Here is a 14,820-nt window from a genome sequence, read left to right as displayed (position 1 = left end):
AGCCCCTGAACTGGAATTGGTGACTGTTGTTAACTACTGTATGTGGATCCCTGACTGAAGGCTAACTCCCTTGACTGAGTACTGCTGACAATCCCATCAAGCTTCCTGGTTATGTATCTGATCTAAATGATAAGCAAAACAGGAGTAAGATGTGCCTAGTATCTGTGGCTGGGGGACAAAGTGCACTAAGGCAAGGCAAGGCAAGGCAATGCTAGGAAGGAATACTGTGAGAATCCTAGGAGGCTCAGAGTGTGTGCTGAGTGCCAGTGAACAGCCTAGTCCTGGATGTGAGTTTGCTCGCTGAGCTGGAAGGTTAGTTTTCAGACGTTTCGTCACCGTTCTAGGTAACATCATCAGTGACCCTCTGAAGCGCTGGTATGTCCCGCTTTCTATGACGAAACATCTGAAAACTAACCTTCCAGCTCAGCGAGCAAACTCACATCCAGAACCTCAACGTCAGCTAGAAATCTTCTCAAAACTCGCTAGCCTAGTCTTGTCAATGAGGTGGTGTGTTCCTGAGCACACAGTCTCCTTGCAACAGTTTTACAATCACAGTTGCTGGTACAGCCCAATATACAGGCCAAATTGCTTTCTTCTGCCCCATAACGATTCTTTGAGAATTATTAGAGGCTGTTTCATTGAATGCCAATGTTCATAGGTGTGGAGTGCGTGTAGCTGGTGCCCAAAGAGTGTCCCCTGAGATGGTGATATACTGGAAAAGGGGGTGGTGCAATGAGACTAGGTGTCCTTGAACACCAGTCACCATAAATAAACATGCAGGTACAGTAGGCAGTGAAGAAGGCAAATGATATGTTGTTGGCCTTCAAAATGAGAGGATCCTTATAGGAGCAGGGATGTCTTGCTGTGATTGTTCAGTGCCTTGGTGAGACCATATCTTGAGTATAATATGCGGTTTTGGTCTCCTTATCTGAGGAAGGATGTTCTGACTATGGAAGGAATGCAGCAAACTTTCACCAGAATGATCCTGTGATGACAGGACTGATGTTTGAAAAGAGACTGGATTGGTTAAGACTATATTCATTGGAGGGGGGGGGGGGGCTCATAACACCTTTAAAATTCTAAATGGACTAGATAGTGTAAACTCAGGAGGGATGTTCCTGCTGACTGGGGAGTCCAAATCAAGGGATCACAGTCTAAGGGTATGAGGTAGACCAGTTAGGACTGAGAAGAGGTATTTTTCACCAGAGAGAATAGTGAGCCTGTGGAATTCTCTGCCACAGAAGCAATTGAGACTATACCATTGACTGTTTTTCAAGAATAAGTCAGGTATAATTCTCAGGGCTAAAGGAGCCAAAAGGTATGGGGAGAAAGCAGTGACAGGGTACTGAATTGGATGATCAGCACAATCATATTGAAGGGTGGAGAGGCTTGAAGGGCTGACTGGCCTACTCCTGCCATATTTTCTATGTTTCTGAGATGTTGGTGCCCAGTGTTCAACATAGAAGTCCTTTAGAGCCAGTGGCAAGCTGAAATCATCAGGTTCAGGTCTGACCTTCATGTGGGAAATTCTGTGACTAGCTTCTTTAGCACATTTGTAAGACAGGAAGCTGAAAATTAACAAGGAAAGTTGTGTTTTAATTAGACATTTAACCAGCTATATTCCCTTTTCATTGGCAACTTGCTGCTCTGTAACAACAACTTGCCTCGCTTCTCAGCAAATGCAAAAAGATACAGAGTTGTTCCCAATGTTGAGATAAGTCTTGCTTGACTTCTCGCACAATTCTTCCGCAAATCTCATCACAGCCAATATTGCTGAGGCTCCCTTTAGATTCTATGCAATGTATATATTGTGGATTATTTTGCTGTTTTAACTTTGTATGGTAACGGTTAGTTTGTTCAAAACTGAAATCTTGTGGTTTTATTTTCTTGGTAAGTATTTAGAATCTCAAACTTTGCCTACTGTAAAGAAAAAGCTTTCTGGTCCTGAACTAGATCATAACATGTTTTTAGTGGTGTAATCTGTGATTATAAAAGTTACACTAAAGTATACATATGTAAGCAAGTTCCTCTTAAAAAATTGAAAGGGATTTTTACGAATTAAAACTCGTTTTGGGATTCATCAAATTTTCAATTTTTTTAAGGTATACTTGAATTGGAGGAAACTCTACCAGATTTTGTCACTCAACCACGAATACAAATTCAGAGACCAAAGAAAACAACAAAGCATGGCACTTTGAATTACGCTGCACGAAGAGAGATGGAGCTTGCTAAAATTCACAAGGTATATGTTTTTGCATAAACATTAGTCAGAGAACTTGTTGATTATTTTTACCTTTGAATTTTGGTTTATAAATTTAGAGGAATATACAAGTAAAATAAATGTTAATACTGATGTATCCTGTTAAAAATGGTATGTAGCTTCAACATACTTAATTGGAACTACAGATGTAAGGTGTTACTGCCTGCATAATCTTACTCCAGTAGATTATATCTACCAGACTGAGTGACAGTGCAATTTATTCACATAGGATAAGATAGAAATAACTAGAAACTTTGGTTCGATGGTCCTACTCTGACCCTATCGCAGGTCTTCCGAGAGTTCCAATCTTACATTGGAATGAATCTGAAGCATACGTCAAGGTGGTTTGCTTCACTGAGGAGATAATGATGGAATGTTTTTACCTTCCGTGTGATGACCTGGGCCCTCAAAAGGGAAAGGAGGGCTCTCCCAGTAACTCTAAAGATAACCACTGCCCTTTCATTCCTTACAATTTACTGCCCACAGAAATATCCAAGAGGATAAAGAGGGTTACAAGAGAAAAGAAGAGTTACTTGCTTTTTAATTGCCCCATGCATGTGCTTTAATGAAACTCTGCATCGATGCAATGTATGGAACAGAAACATAGGAACAGGAGTAGATCATTAAGCCTTTCAAGCCACTGTGTTTTTTGATGAATGATCATTCACCTCAATGCAGTTTTCCCATGCCATCTCCGTATCTCCAGCTGTCATTGGCACCTAGAAATCCATTGATATTCAGCTCAGACATACTCATTGAATGAGTTTCCACAGCTTCCAGGGGCAAAGCACCACAAAGATTTACCAGTCTCTGGATGAATCTTCCTCTTCTCAGTTATAGTTCTAGTGCCCCAGTTAGGGGAAGCAACCTTTCAACATCTACCAGTTGCGAAAACCTGCAAATTGACCCCACTCTGCATTGCAAACCAGACGTCCAGCCAGTAGTGCTATTGGATAGTGGATTTTCAATGAGAGGCATGGAATCAAATCAGCACCATGAAACAATCCATCAAATTGTTGATCACAGGATTGTTGTGGTGCAGAAGGCGATAAAGTCAAGGAGAACCCAAAGAAATTCTATAAATATACTAAGGGCAAAAGAATAACTAGGGAGAGAACAGGACCCCTTAAATATCAATGAGGCCATCTATGTATGGAACCACAGGAGATGGGTGAAATCCTAAACAAATATTTCGCATCAGTAGTTACTGTGTGGAAAGATATGGAAGCTAGGGAATGCCGAGAAATAAATGGTGATGTTTGAGAAGAGTCCACATTACAGGGGAGGAAGTTCTGGAGATCTTAAAACACCTGAAGGTAGACAAATCCATGGGACCTGATCAAGTGCATCTCAGGGCATTATGGGAAGCTAGGGAAGAAATTGTGTAGCATGTAATAGAGCTATTTGTACCATCGACAACCACAGGTAAGGTATTGGAAGATTGGAGAATGGCTAATGTTGCCATTATTTAAGAAGGGTTGCAAGGAGGAATGAGGGTACGAGAAACCGGTGAGCCTGATGTCAATCTTGCTGGAGGAGATTCTGTCTCTCAGAATCTATGTGCATGTGGAAAAGTAAAGCTCATGAGGGGTTGTCAGCATGCCTTTGTGCATGTGGAAAAGTAAAGCTCATGAGGGGTTGTCAGCATGCCTTTGTGCATGGGAAGTTCTGTCTCACAGACCTGATTGAGTTATTTGAAGACATGACCAAGAAGATATATGAAGGCAGAGCAGTAGACACTCTGCATATGGACTTTAGCAAGGCTTTCAACAAGCTTCCACATGTACACTGGTTAGTAAGGTTAAGTAACATGGGATCCAAGATGAGCTATCCACCTGGATACAAAATTGGCTTGACAGTAGGAGACAGAGGCTGGTGGTAGAGAGTTGCTGTTCAGACAGGAGGCCTCTGATCAGTACTGTGTGGCAAGGATCAGTGCTAGGTCCACTGTTGTTTGTCATTTATATAAACAATTTGGATGAGTAAATAAGAGGCATGGTTAGTAAGTTTGCGGGTGACACCAAAATTGGTGTTATAGTGGATAGTGAAGAAGGTTATCGAAGAGTACAACAGGATCTTGTTCAACTCGGCCAATGGACCGAGTAATGGCAGATGGAGTTTGACTCAGAAAAATTCAAAGTGTTGCATTTTGGTAAGACAAACCAGGGCAGGACTCTCACAGTTAATGACAGGGCCCTGGGGAGTGCTGTCAGAGAGACCTGGAAATGCAGGTACATAGTCCTTTGAAAGTGGCATCACAGACACACAGGGTAGTGAAGAAGGCATTTGGCGCATTTGCCTTCATCAATCAGAGCATTAAGTACAGGAGTTGGGATGTCTTGTATAGCTGTAACATGACATTTGGTAAGCCACATTTGGACTACTGCATACAATACTCGTGGCCCTACATTAGGAAGGATATTCCAAAACTGGAAAGAATGAAAAAACAATGCACAAGAATGTTATTGAAACTAGAAGGTTTAAGTTCTAAGGAGAGGTTGGATAGCCTGGGACTTCATTCCCTGGAGTGTAGGAGGCTGAGGTACTCCTTGGGTTTATAAAATCATGAGGGGCATCGATAAGGTGAAAAGCCTAGGTCTTTTGTGCAGGGTAGGAGAGTCCAAAACTAGAGGGGAAAGATTTGAAAGGGACCTGAGGGACAACATTTTTTCAGTGTGGTGTGTATCTGGAATGAGCTGCCAGAGGAAGTGGTGGATGCAGGTAGAACTACAATTGGACACGTACATGGATAGGAAAGGTTTAGAGGGATATGGACCAAATGCAGGCAAATGGGACTAGTTCAGTTTAGGATGCCTAGTTGGCATGGACGAAGTGTCTATTTTCTATGATTCTATTCAACCCATCCTGCCTGCATCTCAGAGGGTGGAGATTTTGGTGCTGAGATCATTTTTAAAGATCTTTCCTCCGATATCCATGTTTGTGGCAATATGCTATAATCTTCGCAGCCTCAAAATTATGAAGGGCAATATTCTATCCAGACACCTGCCACTGAGAGAGAGAGGAGGGTTGTTGGGGTGTGGTGGGTATGTGGATGGTGAGCGGAAGCCAGGAGATCAAATGTAACACATTAATAGAGTGAGAGGGACTACATTTGGCTTTGCATCAGATTAATATATACCCCCTCCCCCCCAGATTTTCATACAGTACGCCCATTTCAGACACCCTTATTATGCTTAAGTTCTTGTCCTGTAAGTGACTGGTCTTGTGCAGAGTTACACCAGAAGTTACAGTATGGCTCATGGCAGGATACTGATTTTCAGTGTTAGATCTATTCAAGAAATGTGAACCACCCTTGTTGCACTTATAGTTTGCTTGAGATATTGTTATAGAACATAGAACATAGAACAGGCCCTTCAGCCCACGATGTTGTGCCGACCATTGATCCTCATGTATGCACCCTCAAATTTCTGTGACCATATGCATGTCCAGCAGTCTCTTAAATGTCCCCAATGACCTTGCTTCCACAACTGCTGCTGGCAACGCATTCCATGCTCTCACAACTCTGTGTAAAGAACCCGCCTCTGACATCTCCTCTATACTTTCCTCCAACCAGCTTAAAACTATGACCCCTCGTGTTAGCCTTTTCTGCCCTGGGAAATAGTCTCTGGCTATCAACTCTATCTATGCCTCTCATTATCTTGTATACCTCAATTAGGTCCCCCCTTCTTCTCGTTTTCTCCAATGAAAAAAGTCTGAGCTCAGTCAACCTCTCTTCATAAGATGAGCCCTCCAGTCCAGGCAGCGTCCTGGTAAACCTCCTCTGAACCCTCTCCAAAGCATCCACATCTTTCCTATATTCAAAGCTAGTTGTAACAGTTACTTATACTAGGGATTGAAATATCATTTTTATGTTTCCCTAGAAATTGGTATTCTTTGTATTGGCCAATTTTATTTCTTACGTGATTCGGGAAGAAAAGAATTGAAAGAAAATATTTCAAACTTGTCACAGTATTATTCTTGTGTGGCCTTCAACAATCTATCTTTCCAATTAGTCTGCATCTAATGTATGAATGATGATTTGGTCTTTTTATCCCAGTGACTTGTACCCCCACTGATTTCCATCATCCAATGACAATGGTTTCAATAATTTTTCTTTGTGCTTTTCAAGCCACATGTTTATGTCCAACTTTTATGTGAAGTCTATCTCCAGCACTGTTGCATGTTACAGCACTTTTTAGATGTTCTCTTGCATTTTTAAAATTTTTTGTTCCTATTTCCAACATTTGGTTTTCATCCTGCATATTAGAACAGTATCATAAGGAGCTTCTCAATCCCTCCTTAAAAGCTTGAGCTGGGCTGAGGTGTTGAGGGGTTTGGTAGCAGGGTTGCCTGCTCATGATCCCAGCAGCTGCCTACAGCAATTTAATGCTGTGAACAGCATTAATTGTTTTAATATTGGGGGTTGACCAGATTTAGAGAACAGTCAGTTAACGTGATGACCATGAAACTATCGTCTCAGCAGTTTCACCCAGGAACAGCAGCCACTACTGGGACCAAAGGCAGTTCCACCATACCAAGAAGCCTACCTGTTTGGAGATTCAGTGAGAGGCTAGGGATTATGAGTGGGTGAGGAGATTGGATTAAAGGAGGCTAGGTGAAGGAATAAAACCGAAGGTCACTTTTGTGGACTGTGCTTCCAATTATCGCAGTGCACGCACAAGGAAGATTCCATTCTTCCCCTCCCCCACCGTTGCCTCACACCAGCTGGCCATTGGAGAGTTGCTGGGCTTCTTGGAAGGCTTCGAGCTTCACTGTCGCAGGTGAGATACTGATAATGATGAGACCATTAATTGATCATTTTAAGGGCCTCAATAGAAACAAGCTAGCAGATCTCCTGCCTAGCTCTGAAAAAGGAGCCTGCTTGTTGAATTTTGCTTCCCTTGCTCCAATGCCTTCAAGCCAATGGTAAGAATGTATAGAATTCAACTCTTAATGAATACCTCTGAAACTTGGTAGGCCTATCATGTAACATTAACTATAGTTAAGTTTCAAGAGTTGATTGCATACTCTGTGAGCATAGATGTCTGTTTTCCTGGATTTGCTTTTACTTATCTTTTGGCTGTTTTTAGTGGGTTTTTTTTGACCGTCTGCAATATGAACACAAGACATATTTGTATGCCATGTTTGCTTCATAAGCATTTACTTATTTGTCAAGTGTTTTTGTTGACATCACATTGAGGCTGTTATGACTGTAGTAACTGCAGTATTCATGTAAACAACTTACCACTATCTTCTTGAGCAATTAGGGATGGGCAAACAAATGCTGGCTTAGCCAGCAATGCCCACATTCTTTTAAAGAAACTGTAATCCACATTCTTCTATGTGCAGAAGCATTTCAGTTATCAAGAATCTTTAACTTTTACCTGTATAATTTCAGTGGTCTCATAGCCAGCTGTCCATTTTCTATAGTCTATAACATTACAGCAATAGTACTGAACATTTGTGCTTCAGAACTTGACACATGTCAACAGCCAAGCTGTTCCATTGCAGCTTCAACACTGGCATTGACTCTACAATGTGGAAAATTGCCAAGAATGTCCCATAAACAAAAAGCAGGACAAATAATGATGAAAGGTGCTATCAAGCTGCACATAATTAGTGACAATCTGCTCGGTTTGGTTTCTGGCAGGCTACTCAGCTCCCTACCTCATAACAGCCCTGGTTTGAGCATGGCTGAAAGAACTCTATTCCCAAGGTGATGTTAGTGATATCAAGGCCATGTTTGACCAAGTGTGGGATTATAGTTTAGCTAGGACTCTTCAATCAGTGGGAATGGGAGGCAAACTCTCCACTTGTTGGGAATCATACCTAACATAGGAAGATGTGGTTGTTCGAGATCCATCACTTCACCTTCTCAGCAAAGACACTCTTCCCAGTCTGCTTCACCGTAATGCTGACTGCGAGGACACCCTTCTGACTGCTATGCGAGACAATTTGCAGGAGGTTATTGACAAGTGTGGCCTGAGCAGCCCAGGCACTGGAATTGCATCTACACACACCCAATGAATTGAATAGTGTTTGTCTTAGCATACATCTGGCATTTGGTCAATTCTGTGCTTCTGTCTGAGACTCTTAGAGGGAATGAGTACCATCCTCTTTTGAGGGCTGTTACCCCTTGTCACCTCAGTCAAGCTCTGAACAGATATTTATTCTAATTTAATTGACTTCAATAGCAGGAAAGCAAGATCGATGTCCTGCTCACTGTCAGACTGGTGAATATTGCCAGCACAAGGAATGAAACCTGACATGCCTCCCCTCTGACCCTAACACCACTTCACTGAGTAGGATTGTGATTTGATTTATTGTTCTCACATGCACCTAAGTACAGTGAACAGTTTTGTTTTAAGTATAGTACAGGAAGATCATAACATGCAGTTATAGGATACTTAGACAGAGCAAGCCATACAAGGTTACAGCTGCACAGGAGGTGCACAAAAGCAAATAAATTTGAAGTTAGAGAAGCCCATTCAGCTGTCTAAATACAGCAGGGAAGAAACTGTTGTCGAACCTGTTGGTACATGTGTTTAACCATCTTTATCTTCTGCCTGATGGAAGAGGTTGGAGGAGAGCATCTCAGGAGTGGGAGCGGTCTTTGACTCCCTTTCTGCAGCAATGCAGTTTAGATGGAGTCCATAGATGGGAGTTTGGCTTGTGTGATGGTCTGGACTGTGCACACAACTTTATGTAGTTCCTTATGGACCTGGCCAGAGCAGTTGCCATTCAAAGCTGTGATGTACCCAGATAGAATACTTTCTATGGTGCATCTGTAAAACTGTGAGGGTCCTTTTGGACATGCCAAATTTCCTAAGCTGTCTGAGGAAGTGTTGTTGTGCCTTCTCAAACGTCACATCTATGTGGGAGGTTCAGGACAGATTATTGGTTATTGTCACTCCTGGAAACTTGACACTCTCTACCCTCTCCTCCCCATCTCCATTGATGTGGATGAGGTGTGTACTCATCCTTTCTTCCTGAAGTTAATGATCAATTATTTTGTTTTGCTGACATTGAGAGAGAGATTGTCATCATTGCACCATGACACCAAGATTGTTTTAATTTCTTAACTCCACACTACTTCTCTACATCTCTTTATTCTCCCCAGTGTGTCTTCACACCCCTGTAATAATCACGTCAGACAAGATTTGAAAATATTAGCAGTGCTACTGATCATTAATTTTTGCATTAAGTAGAAATACTTTAAGAATCACTGATGTTAAATGTAATTATGAATAGATTATTTGAAGAATAGTAGTAAAGACTGTAGACTTACAGATTTTACATTTATAACATTCAGGCAATACGGGAAGCAAAATTTAAAGGAGCACAACCAGAAAAGCCACTTCGCTTTCTGTTTAAGATTTTAAAACCAGTTCCGCGTCCCCCAACACCAACTGTTGAACAACCACCTGAGGTAAGGGGGAAAAGTGCCACATTTCAAAGAAGAAGGTATATTTTTAACAATTTATTTTCTGTTCATCTTCAAGTTGAGGAATAAAGAAAATAAAATAGACTTAGTGCATGTCTATGAAAAACCTGGCTAAAAGTTTAAATTGTGATGGCTATAGAAAAGTTCAGCAGTTCAGTTCCAAAATTTAATGACTTTTTCATATTTTAGTACATCTCACATTTTACATTGGTAGACTGCCCTGCTGACTTTTATGGAACTTGGCAGCTCAGCAGATTTAAGTAAGTTCAATCTGTTGGACACCGGTGCAAATGACTCTCTACATTTTGCAAAATGTGCCAATGCCCTGATAATTAATGATGTATGTCATGGTGTTCAGAAGCACTCAGAATACATGGGGCAGTGGGCTAAATTACTTAGGGAAAATCCATCACAGGGAGGCTGATCAGTAAAGCAAGTCACCATGGTACATAGAACTGGGAAGTTTTGAAAGGAGCTGTTCCTCTAATCACAGGCTGCTTTGCTGTAAGAAGGTGAGTAGCAGCAGCGAACAAGTTAGTGAAGCCTGGGAAAAACATGTCAGCAGGAACAGGCTGGGGTGAGGGGAGCGAGTCTGCAGTGCTGGTGTCAGCTGGAGAAGGACCCTGCAGGGCAAGGCCTAGATTAGGGAACATACAGGTCTGGGGTGGCGGGGTGGGCACGGTAACAAGTGTATAAGAATGGGTGCAATGGGGGAGAAGAGGAGGTGTGGTGGGGGGAGGGGGTGTGGTGTAGAAGAGCACATGTGAAGTGTGAGGCCAGGCAAACAGATCTGTAGTATGAGGTCAGTGGTGGACAGTGAGTTTGCCTGGTTGAGTGAATCTTATGAGGCCAATTCTGGGTTGAGTAGTGAGTCAGTATGACTAGTCCAGAAGAGAGCAAGTCTTCAGGTCCAGTCCCAGGGTTTTAGGGGTGGGCAGGGAGTGCAGCAAATCTGCTGGGTGAGGTTGGTTGGAGGGGTGGAGTCGGTTAGCCAAGGCTTAGAGAAGCATTTTGCTGCATGGTGGAGAAATTACAAAAAAGAGGAAAGCAGAGAAGCAAGTGGTCCAAAAGGAAGAGAAGTGTGTGTGAAAAGGAACGGGGTGGGTGGAAGAGTTATAAATAGTTACAAAGGGGAGAGGAGGGGAAAGCATGTGACAACAAAGAGGGAGCTACAGAAGAGGCAAGTGATTTACAAAGTGGGTGTGGAGCAGGGTCTGTCAACTGGAGTCTCAGCAAAGGACAAGCACAAACTTGGTGTTTGGAAAACCTTAAGGCACAGGCAATTAACTGCTTACAAATGAATGTACTTTACTTAAAATTTATGTCAATCACTGAGAAAATATTTTGCTAACTTCTGAGTGTTGTCTCGTGCCAATTCAAATATTGGGATTTATTTAGAGATAGTAAGAACTGCTGATGCTGGAGTCTGAGATAACAGATGAGTTTCTCCAACAATTTCTGTTTTTCTTTCAGATTTCCAGCATCCAAAGTTCTTGGTGTTAATTTCTGTCTGAGTTTGCTGGGGTTGTTACATAGTAATGGCACAAAAGACTGGAAGTGACCTTACGGAAGATGTTTATAGCAAGTCAATGTATTTGTCATTTTGAAATAACTAGATCAACAATTATTTGACATCAAACAAAAATTTAGCACTCACCAATAATGTAATTTCTAGACTTGGAATTCATCTATCTTTCATCTCCCTAATATTCTCCAGCAAAATGTACCTTACCATTAAATGTGAACTTTAGGAAGATAGGGCTTAGGAATTATGGTCCTTCAATTGTACTCCTGGGTTGTATCATTTGAAATAATGCAAAACTGTTTAAAGATATTTAGGAAACACTTAATTGAGTCCCGAATCTCCAACATAGTTAAAATACTCAACAGTCGTGGCTCTAAAAGATTTTGCAATTGATGAGAAACTGTGCACATGATGTCATACGTCATAGTGTTGCATGAGAGGGCCACCTTAAGGAAAGGAGTAGTAATTCACCTTTGAATCCATACAGCAAGGCGGGCAGGTGGAGCTAGTTTAGTTTGGGAACATGGTTGGTGTGGACTGGTTGGCCTGAAGGATCTATTTCCATGCTGTATGGCTCTATGACTCTAAACATGAGGAGCCATTTGAAAACTAATACCTCAAAATGCCCAATCTTACAAGTCAATTAAAAATCTCAAAACTGGTTGACATAGATGGTCACATGAGCTCTTGCAGAGCAAAATAAGAAACTCCACAAGTTTCGGAAATATAAACTGAAGTTGTAGGAAAGGTGAAATGATGCCTTGTGAGCACAAGAGACCACAGGACCTGATGAGTAATTTGAATCACGTCCATACATACTGAACAGATGAAAGGAAGAAGCAAATGTTCACAGTAAACTGAAAGCAGCACCAAAAGATTCTCTGTTTTAATGCCTAGGTAAAATCTGATCTCTGCCCCTAGTCCCATCTTGCTGTACTATTCCCATATCTAAACCCCAATGCTCTTCTCATCCTCTTCAGAATGTTGTATGACTAAATCTCTCATCAGTAATTAAACATAAATACCATGGCTAATATTCCAAAGTTGTAATGAGTTGAAGTTCAAAACGAGCAGGGGAGTTATCCTCTGTTTGCAAAGTAGAGTGATACTAATAGTAGCATGGGTTCAATTCTCACACTGGCTGGACTCTCCTTCTCAATCTCTCCCTTTGCTGACCGTCAGGATAAGCCACTACCACTCATCTCTCTCTAAGAAAGCAGCCCTAAAGTCTGATAAAACTATAGTGATTTTATGTTATTTACATGCCACATATTTGTTGTTGGGATGTGGGTTTTGATGGCTAGGCCAACACTTATTTCCTATCCCTAGTTGCTCTGGAGGAGGTAGATTCTTAAACAGTGGCAGTCCTTGCAGTGTAAGAACATCATCAGTGTTGTTAGAGAACAAGTTCAAGGAGTTTTACCCAATGACAGTGAAGGAATGGTGATACAGTTCCATAGTGTTAGGATAGTGTGTAACTTCAAGGAGAACTTGCAGGTGTTAGATTTCCCATCTGCTGCCCTAAGTGGTAGAGGTCAATGTTTTGGAAGGTGCTGTCAGTGGAGCTTTGGAGAATTACAGCAGTGTGTTCTGCATGTTGGTAGAAAAGGAAGTGTATGTTGAAGGTGCCAGTCAAGGCCCATAAGACCTATAACTTGTTGGAGCAGAATTGGGCCATTCAACCCATTGGGTCTGCTCCACCATTTGATCAAAGATTATATGTTTCTCCACCCTATTCTGCTGCCTTCCCCTTGTAACCCTTGATCCCCTAACCAATCCAAGAAGCTATCTATCTTTGTCTTAAATACACTCAATGACTCGGTTGCCACAGACATCTGAGACAGAGTTCCTCAGATTAACCACCTTCTGACTAAAGAAATTCCTCCTCATTTCAGTTCGAAAGGGTTGTGCCTTCTATCTGAGGCTATGCCCTTAGGTCCTAGTCTCTCCTGGTGGAAATACCTTCTCTATCCAGGCCTCTCTGTATACTGTAAATTCCAATGAGATTCCCTCCTCAGCCTTCTAAACTCCATTAAATTCAAACCTGGAGTCCTCAACTGCTCCTCAAATGACAAGCCTTACATCTCCAGGACCATTCTTGTAAACCTCTTCTTGAACCCCTCCAAGGCCAGTACATCCATCCTTAGATACGGGGCCCAAAACTGCTCACAGTATTCCAAATGCAGCTTGTCCAGAGCCTTATGTAGTCTCAGCAGTACATCTCTGCTCTTGTATTCTAGCCCTCTTGAAATAAAGGCTAACGTTGCATTTGCCTTCCTAACTACCACCTTCCTAAACTGCATGTTAACCTTAAGAGAATCCTGAATTAGGACTCCTAAGTCCCACTGTGGTGCAGATTTCTGAAACTTTCCCTGTTTAGAAATAGTCTCTATTCTTGCTACCAGAGTGCATAACATCACACTTTCCAAATTTGTATTCCATGTGTCACTTCTTTCCCCCCTCTCTCAGTCTGTCCAAGTCCTTCTCCAACTTTCTGGCTCTTCAACACTGCCTTTCCCTCCACCTAACTTTTGTCGTTTGCAAACTTAGCAACAATGCCCTCATTTCCTTTGTCCAGATTGTTAATGTAAAACATGAATAGTTGTGGTCTCAGCACAGACCCCTGCTGAACAGTGTCAAGCTTCTTGTGTATTGTTGGAACTGCAGTTATTGAGGCAAGTGGGAAATATTCTATCACATCCCAAACTCATGCATGCATATGGTGGACAGGCATTGGGACACAGGAGGTGAGTTACTCGGAATCCCCTGTCTCTAACCTGTTGTAGCCACTGTATTTTTGTGGTTGGACTAATTCAGTTTCTAATCACCAACTAACTACCAGGATGTTGTTTGAGTGATTCAGCGATGGAAATGCCATTTAATGTCAAAAGATTCTCTACTTGCTAGACATGGTCATTGGTCATTGTTTGATACTTGTATGGCACAAATATTATTTGTCACATCAATCGAAGCTTGGAATTTAAACAGGTTTCGCTGCATATGGATACACAACACTTTTTAGTGTGTGAAGTGTCACAAATGGTTCTGAATGTTCTATAATTACCAGTAAACATCCCACTTCTTGTCTTGATGGAGGGAAGGTAATTGGTAAAGTAGCTGAGTGTGATTTAAGCCTCAGATACAACCTAGAGGAACTCCTGTCAAGACACTCTGGAGCCGAGATGATTGACCTTCAACAACCATATGCATCTTCGTTTGTGCTGGTTTTGATTCCCAGCCTATATACAACAGTAAATATATCTGAAATAATTAATTGTTTATTATCACTTTGGAACATCCTGAGTTGTGAAATGTGCAATATGAATGCATATATTTTATCCTTTTTTCCATGCCTGTTTTCTTTTCCCTCTTTTCTTTCTTTTCCTTGCTTTTATCTCCCCCTTTTCACTCTAACACCTCCCTCTCTCTCTTTGGTAGTCTTCTCCAATAATCCCTTCCCTATCCATCTCCTCCTGATCCATTAACATATCCCTCAGCTCCTTTAACTCAAGGAGATTGGATTACAAATATGATCTTTCAGTCATACACTAGACACTCTTTTTGAAATAGATGTTTTGGTTTTAAGCACTA

General features: G+C 41.7%; 1 protein-coding gene across 2 annotated transcripts in view; it reads left to right on the top strand.

Annotated features, from left to right (window-relative positions):
• The window catches only part of cfap91 (cilia and flagella associated protein 91), an 87,315-nt gene that overhangs the window by 56,696 nt on the left and 15,799 nt on the right, over positions 1-14,820 (top strand). For both annotated transcript variants that reach the window (XM_048540092.2, XM_048540091.2), the window contains exons 10-11: positions 2,103-2,242; positions 9,573-9,689. In XM_048540092.2, coding sequence (XP_048396049.1) covers positions 2,103-2,242; positions 9,573-9,689 — 257 coding nt within the window. The remainder of the gene's footprint in view (positions 1-2,102; positions 2,243-9,572; positions 9,690-14,820) is intronic.

This window comes from Stegostoma tigrinum, chromosome 12 (genome assembly GCF_030684315.1).
Source record: "Stegostoma tigrinum isolate sSteTig4 chromosome 12, sSteTig4.hap1, whole genome shotgun sequence".
In the NCBI taxonomy this organism is placed as follows: Eukaryota; Metazoa; Chordata; class Chondrichthyes; order Orectolobiformes; family Stegostomatidae; genus Stegostoma; species Stegostoma tigrinum.
The sequence above is the reverse complement of the archived record's forward strand: the minus strand, read 5'-3'. Positions and strand labels throughout refer to the sequence as shown.